This window comes from Moschus berezovskii, chromosome 9 (assembly GCF_049115385.1).
Source record: "Moschus berezovskii isolate FMDL1 chromosome 9, NW_MosBer_1.0, whole genome shotgun sequence".
NCBI lineage: Eukaryota > Metazoa > Chordata > Mammalia > Artiodactyla > Moschidae > Moschus > Moschus berezovskii.
This window is the reverse complement of record NC_142468.1, coordinates 18288782-18308198: the sequence shown is the minus strand read 5'-3', so window position 1 is coordinate 18308198 and position 19417 is coordinate 18288782. Positions and strand designations below refer to the sequence as shown.

Below are 19417 nucleotides of genomic sequence, written 5' to 3'. Positions count from 1 at the left end.
CACTATCTCAAAGAGTGATTATCCCCAGGTTCATTGCAGCATTATTCAGAATAGCCAAGACAGGAAAACAACCTAAATGGCTATCAGTGGATGAATGGATAAAGAAAATGTATGTTTGTATACAATGGAATATTACTCAGCCATAAAAAGAAGACGGTCCTGCCATTGGTGACAACATGGAAGGACCTTGAGTGCATTATGCTAAATGATGTAGTCAGATGCTGCTGCTGCTGCTAAGTCACTTCAGTCGTGTCCGACTCTGTGTGACCCCACTGACGGCAGCCCACCAGGCTCCCCCGTCCCTGGGATTCTCCAGGCAAGAACACTGGAGTGGGTTGCCATTTCCTTCTCCAATGTGTGAAAGTGAAGTTGCTCAGTCGTGTCCGACCCTTAGCGACCCCACGGACTGCAGCCTACCAGGCTCCTCCATCCATGGGATTTTCTAGGCAAGAGTACTGGAGTGGCTTGCCATTGCCTTCTCCGATGTAGTCAGATAGGTAAAGACAATTCGAGTTTTTTTCATTTGTGATCTCACTTATATGTGAAATCTAAAAGAGCCAACTCATAGAAACAGGTTATAATGGTGGTTACCAAAGTTGAGGAATGGAGGAAGTGGGGAAATGTTGGTCAAAGGGTAGAAGTTTCCAGTTATGAGATCAATAAGTTCTGGGAATCTGTGTATAGCATAGTTAATAATACTGTATTATATACTCGAAAGTTGCTGAGAGTAATCTTAAATGTTCTCAACACACAAAAAATTTATTGTATGAGGTGCTGGATGTGTTAACCTTATTATGATAATCATCTTGCAATATGTACATATATCAAAGTATCACATTGCATACCTTAAACATAAATAATGTTATATGTCAATTATATCTCAATAAATCTGTAAAAAGTAGTGATAATTTTGTACTGTATCAGTTCAGTTCAGTCGCTCAGTCGTGTCTGACTCTTGTACTGTATAGAAATATTGAATCACTGTGTTATACGCCAGAAACTAACATAGCACTGTAAGTCAATTATGTTTCAACAAACAGACAAATTCGTAGAAAAAGACACTAGATTTGTGGTAACCAGAGGCAAGGGGTAGGGGTAGGGGAAATTGGATGAAGATAGTCAATAGGTACAAGCTTCCAGTTTCAAGATAAGTAAGTACTAGAGATGCAGTGTACAAAATGATTAATATAATTAATGTTGGTCCCATCACGTCATGGCAAATAGATGTGGGAAAGTGGAAACAGTGACAGATTTTATTTTCTTCGGCTCCATAATCACTTCAGACGGTGATTGTAACCTTGAAATTAAAAGACAGTTGCTCCTTGGAAGAAAAGCTATTACAAACCCAGACAGCATATTAAAAAGTGGAGACATCACTTTGCCAATAAAGGTCCATATAGTCAAAGCTATGGTTTTTACAGTAGTCATGGATGGATGTGAGAGTTGGACCATAAAGACGGCTGAATACCAAAGAATTGATGCTTTTGAATTGTGGTGTTGGAGAAGACGCTTGAGAATCCCTTGGACTGTAAGGAGATCAAACCAGCCAGTCCTACAGGAAATCAACCTTCCTATTCATTGGAAGGACTGATGCTGAAGCTCCAATACTTTGGTCACCTGATGTGAAGAGCTGACTCACTGGAAAAGACCCTGATTCTGGGAAAGACTGAGGGCAAGAGGAGAAGAGGGCGACACAGGATGAGATCGTTGGATGGCATCACTGACTCAATTTACATGAATTTGAGCAAACTCCAGGAGATGAAGGACAGGGAAGCCTGGCAAGCTATAGTCCATGGGGTGGCAAAGAGTCAGACAGAACTTAGCAACTGAAGAACAACAACGCTGCTGAATGTTATATACGAAAGTTAAGAGAGTAAGTCCCAAGAGTTTTCATCACAAGGAAAAAAATTTTATTTCTTTTATTTTGTATCTGCTTGAGATGATGAATGTTCACTAAACTTACTGTGGCCATCATTTCATGATTATTTAAGTCAAATCAGTATGTCGTATATCTTAAACTTATTCAGTGCTGTATGTCAGTTATATCTGGAAAAATACACAGGATACATTTTTTAAAAGCACATAGTAATGTTAGGAAATGGCATTGTAAAAAATGTGCATTAAATTTAAACAAATATTTTGAATATAAAATTCTATTAAGTTTGAATGGTTGTATTTCAGCATTATGGACAGAATTTCCAGAGAGTATAGAGATGGCTCCTCAATTTCTATCCCCAGTGATAGCTTATTTGACTGTGTTACCAGTTTCTTGTATAATAATGTATCTTTGCTTTTGTAGCTGGGCTTTAAATAAAAAGTCTTTCAAGACACTTGGTGTCAATGGAAAATAGACAAAGTAGCTAGGATAATGAAATATTTGAATTCTTGTTTTTAGTCCTTATAAGTTTCTTGATACCCTAATTGCAATTTAAAAATTCCTGTTTACTTAGTGAAAAATCTGTTTTGTTTCATAAAAAAATGTATGGAGTAGGCTTACTATTCAATACAGTTTCCTTGAAGCAGATTTTAGGATAATGTAATAATATTTATATTAACAAGTGGTTAATAACACTTGGTTTATAATAACAAGTGGTTGGCTATTTGGTTTGGTTTGTTCATTTTCTTTCTAGATTATATTATGGCCGTAATTCTTTAAGATTATTTGAAGATATCATGCTCATTCTTACTCTCATTAACACAACATTTATTAAAGATGTCAGTCTCCCATCTCCTAACCTATGGCACACAAAAAAGTACTGAGTGGATGTGTATTAGATGTCTTTCAACTGATTATATATTTTCTATTATTGATGTGTTATGATTTGGTTTTAAAAAAAAACACAAGCCTCTTTTGTGTCTTATATCACACTAGTTATAGAAAAAGTGAGTTTGAGCACGCTCTGGGAGATAGTGAAGAATAGGGAAGCCTGGAGTGCTGTAGTCCATGGGGTCACAAAGGGTTGGAACTTAGCGACTAAACAACGACAATAGAAAACATTGGAAAGCAAAAAAAATGGTCCCTGAGCTGCAGTATCTTCTTGTTTTGTTGGAGAGATAAAACTAAGTACTGAGGTACTTAGAAAACATTATTAGGCAGCATATCCTGGTAATTAAAATTTAAATTGTATTCAGTTCAGTTCAGTTCAGTCGCTCAGTCGTGTCCGACTCTCTGCGACCCCATGAATCACAGCACGCCAGGCCTCCTTAGGTACCGAAATTAAACTGTAACGTAGAATGTAGTAGTAAGTTATTGTAGAACAAATAAGTGTAACCTTAGCTTTGTCATAAAGAGAATACCTTCCCAAATTCTTGGTATTTGGTGGTTGTAACTCAGACTAAATTGTATATCGGAACAGAAAGATGAGATGACAAAAACAGCTGGTCTTATAGATCTAAATCCGATTCTTAAGTTTGTTTAGGGACAAGGAATCCTTCCCAGGAAAATGTTTTTGTTGTTGTGTTTTATTTTTGTTTATTAATTGATAGACTCTTAAAAGATTTAAAAAACTACAGAAATAAAAGTTATTTTCTTTCCTCTTTCCTGTTTGGCTGAGACCTGACAGGGAATTATCTGAATCAGCCATGTATAAGTTAGTTATCAGGTTCAGTAAGTAAGTGTTGTCAATAAGTGTTCTGTCAAGAATGTACAGAATTACTGAATTTTAATAGCTATTTTGAAATAAATATTGAAAAGCCTTGAGAAAATCTGGCCTTTTTAGTTCCACATTATAATCTGGGATTATTTTCTTCCACACTAATTTTTATTATAGGAAGAGAAAACCAGCCAGAAGCCATCTGAAGCCAGAGAGATAAAGCTGTATGCCCAGATTCCCCCTATAGAGAAGATGGATGCATCCTTGTCCACACTTTCTAATTGCGAGTAAGTGCTTTTCTTTTTTCATCCTTGCTAGTATTGCTGTTAAATTTCCCTTCCTTTTCTAAGTACACAGACTAAAAAAATTTATTTACTTTCTTGATTTTCATTTCCCTTCCTCCCTCCCTTCCTTCCTTCCTGTGATTCTTCCTTTGGCAAGTCCAAACATAAAAGATTATTGGTTTATGAAATGAAATGAAGTTGCTCAGTCGTGTCCGACTCTTTGCAATCCCATAAACTGTAGCCTACCAGGCTCCTCTGTCCACGGGATTTTCCCGGCAAATCCGGAGTACTGGAGTGGGTTGCCATTTCCTTCTCCAGGGGATCTTCCCAACCCAGGGATTGAACCCGGGTCCCACATTGTAGACAGACGCTTTACCATCTGAGCCACCAGGGAAGTCCTAATATTGCTTAAGTGAAATTTAATGTCTGTTGATTAGTAACCACATCTTCTCTCTATTTTAGATACCTCATATAAGTGGAATCATGTACTATTTGCCTTTCTGTATCTGGCTTATTTCACTTAGCATAATATCCTCAAGGTTCATCCATGTTGTCACATGTGGCAGAATCTCTTTTTTAATGTGAAGTATATACTCTATTGTATGTATATACCATCTTTTCTCTATCCATTTATGTATCGATGGACATTTCTATTGTTTCCACATCTTAGCTATTTTGAATGCTGCAGTGAACGTGCAAAAGCAAATATTTTGAGATCCAGATCTCACTCATCTCACACGCTAGCAAAGTAATACTCAAAATTCTCCAAGCCAGGCTTCAACAAACAGTACATGAACTTCCACATGTTCAAGCTGAATTTAGAAAAGGCAGAGGAACCAGAGATCAAATTGCCCACATCCGTTGGATCATCGAAAAAGCAAGATGGTTGCAGAAAAAAAACCATCTACTTTTGCTTTATTGACTATGCCAAAGCCTTTGACTGTGTGGATCACAACAAACTGGAAAATTCTTCAAGAGATGGGAATACCAGACCACCTGACCTGTCTCCTGAGAAATCTGTATGCAGGTCAAGAAGCAACAGTTAGGATTGGATAGGGTCGTTAATAGAATAATCCTAAACTATCCTGTATCATTTTTTAACAGTATGTTTTTTGTGTGTGTGCTGGGTCTCCGTTGTAGTGCACGGGCTCTTGGCTGCAGCACAGAGGTTTCTCTAGTTTTGGTGCATGGGCTTAGTTGCCCCATGGTTCTTAGTTCCCCGACCAGGGATTACACCTGTGTCTCCTGCATTAGAAGGTGGATTCTTTACACAAATTTCCTTGTCTCTTAGGAGAAGTTAAATAACACAATAAAACTATTTCTCTGTCATAAAATCTAGTAATTTCTCTTGTAAAATTATCCATCAAAGTCAATACTATACTTACTCAGAAGCATAGAAGTAACTGCTTTTGAAAAATTTCTCAAATTATGAAAATATATTGCAAAACATCTAGAAAATATTAAAAAAACAAAGAAAAGGAAATATCACCAAAATTGTACCAGTTTTTGAGTACCAGGGTTAGCATTTTTTTTAATTTCAGTTTATTATTATTATTATTGGTTGCTCCTCCTGGCATGTAAGATCTTAGTTCCCTGACCAGGGATTGAACCCATGCAATGGAAGCATGAAGTCTTAACTACTGGACCACCAGGGAAGTCCTAGCATTCTCATGTAGAGCCTTCTAATTTTTTTTTTCTCGTTAGCACTAAGTTACACTTACTTGTAATCCTATTTTCCCAAGACTTTAAGTATCAGATCTACGTTTATCATTTTAACTGATTTCCTGAATATTCTGCATGCTTTTTAGCAGGGTTCTGTGACTAATTTGAGACAATTATACCATGACACCTTGTAACCATGCTCTTAAGTGGCAATGTCTTGTTAGGTCTATAGAATGTTATAGAATCACTTGTTATAGAATATTGGAAAATCCTATATTTTCCTAAGTGTGGTTCCCTGACTACCTATGTAAGAACCTCCTTGTGCAGCAGATAAGCCCCACTTCAAATTTATAGAAAAAGAATCTACTGATGAAACTAGGTATCTGTATTTACAATAAGCAATCTGAATGACTCTTAAGCACATATTTGTGAACACATGCATTAGACTAATGTCTATCTTTGGAATTAAAGGGAAAAGCAAACATAATTTAGTTATTGTATGCAGCTTGTCCTTTGTGATGAGAACACAGTGTATTACATAAAAATCCACCTTAAATGTGTTTTTGGCTTCAAAATCATGATTTCAAAGAGCATTATTTCAAAGTGGTCAAATATCTTTTTATCAAACCTTGAGAAGGTTCTATACCTCATACCAAAGTACCCTAGAAACTGTTAAAGAGTCATCCTGTTCATATTTTTGCTGACAGTCTTTGGGCAAGTTGCCTATACAACAATTACAGATTTATTCCCCAACTGTATTCCCGCTTTTCCACTCCATTTTTAACTTTCATTGGTAATTCTTGGGAGTGGGGAATGAGTAGAAAATACACACATATGACCAGTAATTTACATGTACAGTAATTGCTTTTACTGTTTTAAGAAAAAAAAGAATAATTCCTCTTCAAATCAGAAGGATAAAATCACATGTTCTAGGGCCAGTTTTGCAGGGTTTTAAATTTGGATTTACTACTTTCTGACTGTGTAATAGTAGGCAAATTGCTTAACATCTTTGTGTCTGTTTCCTCACTTATACAATATGGTTACTAATATGTAGTTCATAGGATGTCATGTGAGTGTATGCTTCTCGGTTTTTGTCTCATCACAACAAAGATTTGGAGTGACGGGATCATTCTGATGGTTACAATAGTTAATGCATGTAAAGTATTTAGAAGAATACTAGGCACATATAAAGCTTTCAGTATAATTAGCTTTTATTATATTCTTTGCATGAAGTTTACTAAGATAGTAAACATTTTTGTCAAGAGAAGATTCAGTTCAGTTCAGTTCAGTCGCTCAGTCGTGTCCGACTCTCCGCGACCCCATGAATCACAGCACACCAGGCCTCCCTGTCCATCACCAACTCCCGGAGTTCACTCAAGCTCATGTCCATCGAGTTGGTGATGCCATCCAGCCATCTCATTCTCTGTCGTCCCCGTCTCCTCCCACCCCCAATCCCTCCCAGCATCAGACTCTTTTCCAGTGAGTCAACTCGTCGCATGAGGTGGACAAAGTATTGCAGTTTCAGCTTTAGCATCAGTCCTTCCAATGAACACCCAGGATTGATCTCCTTCAGAATGGACTGGTTGGACCTCTTTGCAGTCCAAGGGACTCTCAAGAGTCTTCTCCAGCACCACAGTTCAAAAGCATCAATTCTTCGGCAATTAGCTTTCTTCACAGTCTAACTCTCACATCCATACATGACCACGGGAAAAACCATAGCCTTGACTAGACGGACCTTGGTTGGCAAAGTAATGTCTCTGCTTTTTAATATGCTATCTAGGTTGGTCATAACTTTCCTTCCAAGGAGTAAGCGTCTTTTAATTTCATGGCTGCAATCAGCATCTGCAGTGATTTTGGAGCCCCAAAAAATAAAGTCTGACACTGTTTCCACTGTTTCCCCATCTATTTCCCATGAAGTGATGGGACCAGATGCCATGATCTTAGTTTTCTGAATGTTGAGCTTCAAGCCAACCTTTTCACTCTCCTCTTTCACTTTCATCAAGAGGCTTTTGAGTTCCTCTTTCTGCCATAAGGGTGGTGTCATCTGCATATCTGAGGTTATTGATATTTCTCCCGGCAATCTTGATTCCAGCTTGTGCTTCTTCCAGCCCAGAGTTTCTCACGATGTACTCTGCATATAAGTTAAATAAGCAAGGTGACAATATACAGCCTTGACGTACTCCTTTTCCTATTTGGAACCAGTCTGTTGTTCCATGTCCAGTTCTAACTGTTGCTTCCTGACCTGCATACAGGTTTCTCAAGAGGCAGGTCAGGTGGTCTGGGATTCCCATCTCTTTCAGAATGTTCCACAGTTTATTGTGATCCACACAGTCAAAGGCCTTGGCATAGTCAATGAAGCAGAAATAGATGTTTTTCTGGAACTCTCTTGCTTTCTCCATAATCCAGCGGATGTTGGCAATTTGATCTCTGGTTCCTCTGCCTTTATAGGAACATATCTATGGAAATACTAATGCCAAATATTCCAAGCTAGGCTTCAGCAATATTTGGCATTAGTATTTCCATAGATATGTTCCTATAAGTGAATTACTGGGTCAAAGAAAATATGCATTTAAAAAATTTAATAGAAAACACCAAATTGTCCGCAAAAAGGTTTTTTAATTTTATACAGTGAATGTTTATTAACTTTTGTAATCAGGGAAAAAGTATGATGATTTCAAAATTAAAGAATACATGCCATGTCTGAGAGGGCAAAAAAGGATTCAGTGTGAAAAGGAAATGGCTGAGAGCACTTGAAGAATAATTTCTGTTATACTATTAACTTTTTTTCTTATTAATTCAAGTATTCTTTTTTTTTTCTCCTTTAGGAAGCTTTCACTGTCTACCAACTGCATTGAAAAAATTGCAAACCTGAATGGCTTAAGTAAGTGATCCATGGTAACAGATGGTTCTAGGAATTTTTTTAGTTATTTGGAATAAACATTCCAGAGACACTGCATAATCCTAGAAGCTGGCACCTGTTTCAACCACAGTAATTGTCAGATGACAGAAAGAATATATAAACTATGTGTCTTGTTTGACTATCCAAAGAAAATTAGAGATAACATGAAACCTGAATAAAGACATTTTAAAGCTTGTAGAGTTAGAATTTAAATATCTGAACTAGAAAATCAAGTTCTTTTTATCTGTTTTTGTCCAGATTTGTCTTGTATTTCATACTTGTTGTATTTAAAATTTTGTTCTTCACATCCTGTTTTTCCTATGCTCTTTATCTTTTTTAATGGCATTAACTCCTTCCCAGTTGTCAAGGTTCCTTATGCAAGTTGCCTCTGGGCTGCAAACACTTGGTGGCTTAAAGCTTCAGAAATTTATTCCCTCACAATTGTAGAGGCCAGAAATCTGAAATCAGTTTCACTGGGCCAATATCAATGTTTTAAGAGGGCTACAGTTTCTCTGGAGGCTTTAGGGAAGAATCTTTTCCTTGCCTTCTCTGGGTTCTAATGACTGCCACATTCCTTGGCTTGTGACTGTGTCACTCCAGTATCTGCCTCTGTGATCATAGTTCCTTCTACTGTTTTGTCTCTGTCATATCTTTTTCTGTCACCCTCTTATAAGGACACACATGATTGCATTTAGGAAACACTTGGATAATCAAGGATATTTTGCCCATCTTAAGATTCCTGACTTTTATCTGCAAAATATTTTTTCCCATATATGGTAACATTCACATCCAGGGATTAGGATGTAGGTATCTTTTAATGAGTCATCATTTATCTTATAATATTTCCCCTTTATTTCCCTCAAGCCCTACATCCAGGTTCATCACTGAGTCCTGTTAAATTTATTCTTTGAAAGAGCTCTCAAATAATTTGTTGCGTTTCCATTTCTAGGAGCTACAGCTTTAATTTAGACCCTCATCATTTCCCCCTTAGGTCATCTTTTTCAAATGTTTTTTACCAATTCCCACAATAAGAAATACATTTGAATTAATAACTCAGTCCTTATGTTCATAGGGCTTCCCAGGTGGCTCAGTGGTAAAGGATCCGTCTGCCATTGCAGGAGATGTGACTTTAATCCCTTGGGTTGAGAAGATCCACTGAAGGAGAAAATGGCAGCCCCCTCCAGTATTGGTTTGAAAATCCCATGGACAGAGGAGCCTGGCAGGCTACAGTCCATGGAGTAGCAAAGAGTCAGACGTGACTTAGTGACTGTGCACACACACACACATGAATGTACATATCAAATATACACACACTCATAGAAACTGGATTAAAATTTGTAAAACAGTTCAGTTCAGTTCAGTTCAGTTCAGTCGCTCAGTCGTGTCCGACTCTCCGCGACCCCATGAATCACAGCACGCCAGGCCTCCCTGTCTATCACCAACTCCCGGAGTACACTCAAACTCATGTCCACAGAGTCGGTGATGCCATCCAGCCATCTCATTCTCCGTCGTCCCCTTCTCCTCCCGCCCCCAACCTTTCCCAGCATCAGAGTCTTTTCCAGTGAGTCAACTCGTCGCATGAGGTGGCCAAAGTATTGCAGTTTCAGCTTTAGCATCAGTCCCTCCAATGAACATCCAGGATTGATCTCCTTTAGAATGGACTGGTTGGATCTCCTTGCAGTATAAGGGACTCTCAAGAGTCTTCTCCAACACCACAGTTCAAAAGCATCGATTCTTCGGCGATCAGCCTTCTTCACAGTCCAACTCTCACAACCATACATGACCACGGGAAACCCTTAAAGCCATAGGTTCCATTATTAAAAAAATTTTAGTGTGATTTTTTTAAATGTTTGTCACAGTCCACTAAGGTTTTTTCTGTTTGTTTTATTGGAGTATAGTTGATTCACAGTGTTATGTTTCTTTCAGGTGTACAGCAAAGTGATTCAGTTATACATGTGCATATATTCATTCTTTTTTAGATTCTTTTCTCATGTAGGTTATCACAGGATATTGAGTAGATTTTCCTGTTATTAATATATAGTAGGTCCTTGCTGACAACCCATTAAGTTGATTTCACATGATCCACAATTTGAAAAAACACTGCCTTTCAACTTTAGTGATAGCCACCCAATTGATCTCCTTATTGCCTGTCTTTCTGCTCTTCAGTTAACCTTCAGCACTGACACCAGAGTTTTCTTTATGAAAATATTGTTCTATTTATCATTCCTCCAGGCCAGAGACCTTTAATGACTCCCCTTTGCCTAGTAAAGAACAAATGCCTTAAGGTTGCATTCAGAGTCATTTAAAAGCTTGTAACATCCTCTTTACACCCAAACATGTCATTCTTTTTTATGACTTTGTACACTTGTTAATGCAGTGCTTTTCATTGAGAACAGCCCCTTCCTGTAACAGGAAAACTGTACAAGAAACAAAATTAACATTAAGAATGCAAAGTTTAAATGTTATTTAGAGGAAGATCTCTAAAGACATCTCTGATTTCTGTCATCATGATTACTCTTTCTTGGAAACACTTATAACAGTCTACCTTGGATTATAATCCAAGTGAAGAGGAACTAAAGAGCCTCTTGATGAAGGTGAAAGAGGAGAGTGAAAAAGATGGCTTGAAACTCAATATTCAAAAAACAAAGATCGTGGCATCTGGTCCTGTCACTTCATGTCAAACAGATGGGGTAAATGTGGAAACAGTGTCAGATTTCATTTTCTTGGGCTCCAATATCAATGTGGACAGTGACTGCAGCCATGAAATTAAAAGACACTTGCTCCTTGAAAAAAAGCTGTGACAAACCTAGACAGTGTATTGCAAAGCAGAGACATCACTTTGCCAACAAAGATCCATATACTCAAAGCTATGGTTTTTGCAGGAGTCTTGTATGGATGTGAGAGTTGGACCATAAAGAATACTGAGCGCTAAAGAATTGATGCTTTCTAACTGTGGTGTTGGAGAAGACTCTTGAGAGTCCATTAGACTGCAAGGAGATCAAACCAGCCAGTCCTAAAGGAAATCAACCCTGAATATTCATTGGAAAGACTGGTGCTGAAGCTGAAGCTCCAGTACTTTGGCCACCTAATGCATAGAACTGACTCATTGGAAAAGACCCTGATGCTGGGGAAGATTGAGAGCAGGAGGAGAAGGGGTCGACAGAGGATGAGATGGTTGGATGCCATCACAACTCAGTGGACATGAGCAGACTCAGGGAGATAGTGAAGGACAGGGAAGCCTTGCATGCTGCAGTTCATGGGTCTCAAAGAGTTAGACATGACTTAGCAACTGAACAACAGCTTCATATATTTATTTTGAAGATTAAATGAGTCAGTGTGTATAAAGTGCTTAGATTAGTGCCTGGTGCATATAAATGCTCAAGAAATAGTAGCTGTTATTATAGTTACGAATATATTCTGTCTCTTTAGATAATGAGCCTCTTAGGGCAAGCACCATATTTTATTAATTTTTTAATCTTCTATTCCTAATCTCCGTTTCCCACTGCCCCTGCCTAGTACCTTACTCAAAGTTGCATTCAGTATTTATATAGTGCTGGAGAGGAAGTGTTTACTATTAGAGTTGTATTTAAAATAATTCAGTCTATTCCGATTTTCACTGACTCCTTAAACAATTGGAGATATTTCATTTTCTTCTCTTTCGGTTTCTTTGTAATTGAAATAACTTGCTTACAGGAGGCTAAATTGATAACATGTATCAGTATGAACAACATGCTTTTCTTTCATAAAAAATGACTATGACATATGAAATTGGGTAAACTTCTATAAAGGGCTGGTAGCTTGTATTCTCTTTGATCACTTGGTAGTGACTCTCAGGAAAATCATGTTAAAAAGAGTTCCAGAAATTCAGTGGAAAAGAGTACCTTGATCAATTATTGATGTCTAATGTAGACTTGGAAAGAGAGAGGATAGGCATTTGTATCATGTATTTGCTATACTAGACACATCTCATTTTAGTTCTGTTTGTAATTAATGGTATTTCCGCAGTCTACAGAGAATACACTTTGTCTGTGACTATGAAGCAAAATGAAGTCAACTGATCCATATAAAATACTGAATATATGACTCTAGCTTGCCTCCTACCCGTTTCCTTTCATGAGCACTATGTCTTACCTACTATGCTAATATGAGAAGATCTGAAATAAACAAGTATTGCTATTTAACAGGAGGGTTTTAAGGCAGATTAACCCTAACCTTTATATTTTTTGGCTCCAAAATCACTGCGGATGCTGATTGCAGCCATGAAATTAAAAGACACTTACTCCTTGGAAGGAAAGTTATGACCAACCTAGATAGCATATTAAAAAGCAGAGACATTACTTTGCCAACCAAGGTCCGTCTACTCAAGGCTATGGTTTTTCCAGTGGTCATGTATGGATGTGAGAGTTGGACTGTGAAGAGGGCTGATCGCCGAAGAATTGACGCTTTTGAACTGTGGTGTTGGAGAAGACTCTTGGGAGTCCCTTGGACTGCAAGGAGATCCAACCAGTCCATTCTAAAGGAGATCAATCCTGGGTATTCATTGGAAGGACTGATTTTGAAGCTGAAACTCCAGTATTGTGGCCACCTCATGCGAAGAGTTGACTCACTGAAAAAGACTGATGCTGGGAGGGGTTGGGGGCAGGAGGAGAAGGGGACGATAGAGAATGAGCTGGCTGGATGGCATCACCGACTCAATGGAGGTGAGTTTGAGTGAACTCCGGGAGTTGGTGATGGACAGGGAGGCCTGGCGTGCTGTGATTCATGGGGTCGCAAAGAGTTGGACACGACTGAGCGACTGAACTGAACTGGACCCTAACAGCTGTGACGAGAAAACAGTATGACAGAGTATGTTCAAACTGTGGCTAGAAAGCTGTGCAGTATAAATAATACTCATTTAAAGATTAGAAAATAAATATTGTTGTTAAAACAGTATACTCCTTCAGTTTACTAAATAAATTAATATAACTTTACTCTATAATGTTTTGATTTTCCTCGAGACCTAAAAAGTGTTTTCCATATAGTGGCGTTCTATTTATGCAGCATATAAAAATATGGAAAATATGTAATTGTGTAATGTTAGAACAGTTAATCTATTAACTTTGATATCATAATTTACCTCCCTGGACAGCAATAAATAATATCCTTTTAGCTCTCTCATTGCCATTTCATGTACATTTTTAAAAAAGAGTTGTATATATTAAGCTAGATATTATCTTTGAAAGATCTGCGTATATATGTTATGTCTGATCTGACTGAGGTCATTTCTCAATTCTTATCTTAGTTGACCTAAGTGCATTTTGACCTGGTGATTTCTTTTTCTTTGCAGCAATTTCTTTATTGGATTTTAGGATACTGTGCCCTTTTGATTTCCTCCTGCCTTTCTGGCTGCTTCCTCCCAGTCTCATGTCCTCAAATTTTTTAATGTTGGGGCATCCCTGGCCTCAATTCTTGGATCTTTTTTCTGTCTTTACCTACTCCACATTCTCATCCAGTTCATGGCTTTACCATCTGTATGCTGATGGTTCCCAAATTTATAGCTCAAGTCCATACATCTCCTCTGAACTCCAGACTTAACACATTCAGTTGCCCGACATTTCCATTGAATGTCTACTGGACATTTCATACTTAACAGGTTCAAAACCGAGTCCTGCTATCCTTCCCTAGCCTTTGTTAACCCAGCTTCTTGTGTGTCTGTATCAGGCAGTAACAACTGCATTCTTCTAGCTGCTCAGGCCAAATTCCTTGGTAATTTCTTGACTCCTCTATAAGGCCTGTTTTTTTTCTAATTTCATCTCATATTACTCTCCTCTCATTCTCTCAGCTAGGTTGTGTTTTGTGAATACTTCTGCTATGGTCCTGCTTTGAAGCCTTTGCAGCTTAAGTTCCCTCTTCATGTTTTTCCTCCAGATAGCCTCATGTCTAGCTGCTTCACTTCCTTTGATTCTTTACTTTGACGTCAACTTCTATCTAACATGTTGGATGCTTCTACTCCCTGCTGTTTCATTCTTTTTGCCTGCTTTTCTTTATGCTTTACACTTGTCACTATCTAATACACTTAATTGTTTTGCTTACTGTGCCAGAAATTAGCTCCATGACAGCAAGAATTTAAATCTGTATTATTCACTGTGATATTGCAAGCGCTTATAGGTATGCCTGGTACATAGTTGATGCACAGTAGTTATGTATTGAATGAATAACTTTTTGAATAAGGTTTTTATTCTGCATTAAATAGAAAAAGATAGTGTTTTCCATATTAAGAAGCTTTAAAGAATAATTGATTATGTGATTTTCTTATATATTTAATTTCCACATATTTATAGTTATATATAAAGTATATTAGTTTGCTAGGGCTGCCATAACAAATCCCACAGACTGGATGACTTACACAACAAATTTATTTTCTCATAGTTGTACAGGTTAGAAGTCCAAAATCAAGGTGCAGGTATAATTGAGTTCTTCTGAAGCCTCTCTCCTTGGCTTGTGCGTAACCATCCTTTTGTCTTTGTTTCTGTCTGTGTCCTAATCTCCTCTCTTATAATGGCACCAGTCATATTGGATTTTACCTAAAATGTCATCTTACTTTAATTGCCTCTTTAAAGGTTCTATCAATAAATATAGTCACATTCTGAGGTACTTGGGGTTAGGACCTCAACATATGGATTTGTGGGGGACAATTCAGCCTATTACATGGGGTTTTATTTCAACTATTTTGCAAGAATTAGATTGCTTTTAAAATATTAATACTTGTTCTGAAAACTAAATGTTTCTCATAAGATAATTTGAAATTTTTATTAAATTAAATTAAAACCAAAGTTTATATAACTATAAATGCCTGATACCTATACACACATACATCATTTATTGTGTACTTACTATGGATTAGGCATTATGCTGAATAGTTTAGACAATTATCTCATTTAGTCCTTATATTCCTATATGATAGAGCCTATACTTCCTCATTTTACATAAAAGAAAACAGATTCAGAGAGGTTTGGTTACTTCCTTGGAGAGCTTGGATTGGATTTTGTTCTTAACCATTGAATTATGGATGTTATAGAACAGTGTTATCCAGTAGAATTATCTGTATTGTCCCAATATAGTTCCCACTAGCCATTTATAGCTATTAAGCTCTTGAAATGTGGTTAATGTGACTGAGAAATTGAATTTATATATAATTTTAATTAAATTAATATGGTCCTATCACTTTATGGCAAATAGATTGGTAAAAAGTGGATACAGTGTCAGATTTCATTTTCTTGGGCTCCAAAATCAATGCAGATGGTGGATGCAGTCATGAAATTAAAAGACACTTGCTCCTGGGAAGAAAAGCTATGACAAACCTAGACAGTGTATCAAAAAGCAGAGACATCACTTTGCTGACAGAGATCCATATAGTCAAAGCTATGGTTTTTACAGTAGTCTTGTATGGATGTGAGAGTTGGACCATAAAGAAGGCTGAGCACCAAATAATTCATGCTTTTGAACTGTTGTGCTGGAGAAGACTCTTGAGAGTCCCTTGGACAGCAGGGAGATCAAACCAATCAATCCTAAAGGAAATCAACCCTGAATATTCATTGGAAGGACTAATGCTGAGCCTGAAGCTCCAATACTTTGGCCACCTGATGTGAAGAGCTGACTCACTAGAAAAGACCTTGACGCTGGGAAAGATTGAGGGCAGGAGGAGAAGAGGGCGACACAGGATGAGATGGCTGGATGGCATCACTGACTCAGTGGACATGAGTTTGCGCAGACTCAGGGAGATAGTGAAGGACAGGGAAGCCTGGCGTGCTGCAGTCCATGGGGTTGCAAAGAGTTGGGTTCGACTTAGCGACTGAGTAACAATGTGGTTAGTAACTACCATATTGGATAGCAGAGTTATAAAAGTTTAAGTTGTGAAAATTAAATGTATAACTTATGCATAAGTAATCACAGTAGATTTTTAGGACAGAAGTGAGATTGCATGTTTTACTAGAAATCTTTTAATTTTGAAAAATAATATGTGTACATGGTGTTATGCAAATAAGTTCAGAGGAAGCTAAATTAAAAATATCTTCCTCTGCCCATAGACTGACTTTCAGTTCCTCCTCCAAACCAACCACTGTTTCTACTTTTTTTTCTTCCAGAAATAACTTTATAGATGGACAAAAGAACCATCCTTTTAAAAAACACAAATAGACTTCTTTTTAAACCAAATTACAATCTAATTATTCTAAAAAATAAAAGATTTTTAAAATGCTAATTCACTTGATTTCACTTCTAATCTTTTGTGGAATGAGGTGGGGACTATACATGAGAATGTTTCTATTTTCTAGTATAAGTCCTCATACTATAAGAGATTTGAAATGTATATGCTCCCAAATTTAAAGTTCAGATCTTCTTTACTCTTATTTTATCTGTGTAATATTTCTTACTATCCAGTAATTTAAAACCATGCATTTCAAATAGCTAAACATTTAAAATTTAATGTTGATGTGATGTGCAGTTGTAGAGTTTACCTTAGTGATAGGTCAGTGTTATTTCCTACTTGATTACCACTTTTTATTAGTACAGCCTTTCTTATTATATAAGGATATTTATTATATAAATGTATTAAAGCTTTATTGTATTAGATTTATAACAATTGTGTGATATGATTCTAATAAAGCAAAATTGCTTTCTTTTCTCTACAGAAAACTTGAGAATATTGTCTTTAGGAAGAAACAACATAAAGAACTTAAATGGACTGGTAGGTTGTTATTTACTACTTAAAAAAGCATACTTTCTTTTTCTTGAGTATGTAAGTAATACTTGTCTGTTGCAGAAACTTTTCAAAATAGAAAAGCAAATATAAAAAGTACCTATATAAAAAAATACCTGTATAGAGAAGATGTGGCACATATATGCAATGAAATAATATTCAGCCATAAAATAGAATGAATTTGAGTCAGTTCTAGTGAGGTGGATGAACCTAGAGCCTGTTATACAGAGTGAAGTAAGTCAGAGAAAACCAAATTTAGAATATTAATATATATATGGAATCTAGAAAAATGGTATTAATGAACCCATTTGCAGGGGAGGAATGGAGATGCAGATGTAGAGAATGGACCTGTAGACACAGTGAGAGAGAGAGAGACTGGGATGAATGGAGAAAGCAGCATCAGCATATATACACTGTCACGTGTGAAATGGATGGCTCGTGAGAAGCTGCTGTATGACAGGGAGCCCAGCCTGGTGCTCTGTGATGACCTCAAGGGGTGGGATGGGGGAGGGGAGGGAGGCTCAACAGGGAGAGGATATGTGTATAATTATGGCTGATTTGCACTGCTGTGTGGCAGAAACCAACAGAACACTGTAAAAAATTTTAAAAAAAGAAAGAAAAATTACTCTTTCTAAACGGGGGTATTCAGAGGTGAATTGAAGGGTTCTGTGCTGTTCACGTTCAGCAAACAACAAACTTCATCTATTCAGTCTTTAAAAGGAAGCATTACCCAGCAAGCTAACTTGCAAAGAGCAGCTTTGAAACTGCTCCCATTTGCAAGCACTGAGATTATTGACAGTAAAAGAGAAATCCTGTGGGCTGGTTTTAAAAAACAAAAGTACCCATAAACCACTGCTAACATTTTGATTGACATCTTTCTTGTCTTTTTTTCTTTGCTTTGGTGAGAATGTAGAAAATGAAATCATACTATACATTTTGTTTTGCATCTCTTTTTTTAATTTAATATACAAAGATAATGTTTCCATGTCATTCATTCATTCAGCAAATCCATACAGTGTATTTCCTGAATGCCTTTTAGCCAGGCACTGTTCTAGGCACTAGAGATACAGCAGAATATAAAATAAAGTCCTTGTTCTCATTGAACTTACATTGTAGTGGAGGGAGACAGACTAGAAAATAGTTGTATAATAATATATAAAGTGGTGGTGAATGCAATGAAGAAAAACAAGGCATATAAGAGAATGTGGATTGATGGGAAGTCCTCTCTGAAAGTGAGAATGTAGGCTTATAGAGCTGACCGAGGGACCAGCACTCTGGACTGGAGAGGGAGAGCAAGTGCAAATGTCCTGAAACTGAAGCTGTTTGGTTACTTGAGTAAGAGCAAAAATGTTGAATGAGGAAGAACTGCCCTCATTGAGGTTGACGGAGCCAAGAACCAGCCCTTATAGGACATGATAAGATTTTAGATTTTTTCCCCAAGTGGCTTGCAAAGCCATTGGAGGTTTCTGATCAGAGGATATTACTTAAGTTTTTAAAATAATTTGCAACCATATTCTTTTTTAATGACAGCATAATACTCTATTTTATTGATATACCATAAGTTATTTAAGTTACTCATTATTCATAATCAATGCTATTATGAATCTCCTTTTAGTTATATTATTGCATACATCTATGAATAATTCCTTGGATAAATTCCTTGAAATGGAATTGCAGGGTCAAAAGGTATGAATTTCTTTTAAGGCTTTTGTGACATATTATCAAGTTACCCTTTGGAAAGTTTGTACCAATTTATACCACCACCAGTAATGTAAGAGGGTTCCCATTTCCCCTTACTAAATGTGTGTTTGTTAAAATTTTTGACAGTGTATTTTATTTGCATATTTATTGGCCATCTCAATTTCCTTGCAAAGAGGTTGAAATGAAAGAATATTGTAAAACTAGGCAAATTCAGAAAAGATGAAGTTAATTTCTTTTTCTTGTGTATGTTCCCCCAAAGATAGTTATTTTTAAAAAGTGCATATTGTTAAATACTTCATAAAAACTCAAATATTTTATAACTCTGGTCTCCTGTTCCCCCACCCCACCTCAGTAAATCTAGCTTGTACTTCATCAGAGTCATTGAGGTTGAAATTGTTTTGCTTCTGAAACTGGTATACTACAGAATAGTAACTGCCCATGACCAGACAGGCTACAATGGCCACCACCATTTCACCCTTTACAGAAACAGCCAAAACACCGGCATAGGAATCAGTGTTCAGAGGAGCAATTTGGGAATTAT

At 37.1% G+C, this 19417-nt stretch overlaps 1 protein-coding gene across 1 annotated transcript in view; it reads left to right on the top strand.

Moving 5' to 3' along the window:
- DNAL1 (dynein axonemal light chain 1) overlaps window positions 1-19417 on the top strand; it is a 44380-nt gene that overhangs the window by 9868 nt on the left and 15095 nt on the right. The window contains exons 3-5 of the mRNA XM_055436562.2: window positions 3771-3880; window positions 8365-8420; window positions 17108-17163. Of these exons, the coding sequence (XP_055292537.1) occupies window positions 3771-3880; window positions 8365-8420; window positions 17108-17163 (222 nt within the window). The remainder of the gene's footprint in view (window positions 1-3770; window positions 3881-8364; window positions 8421-17107; window positions 17164-19417) is intronic.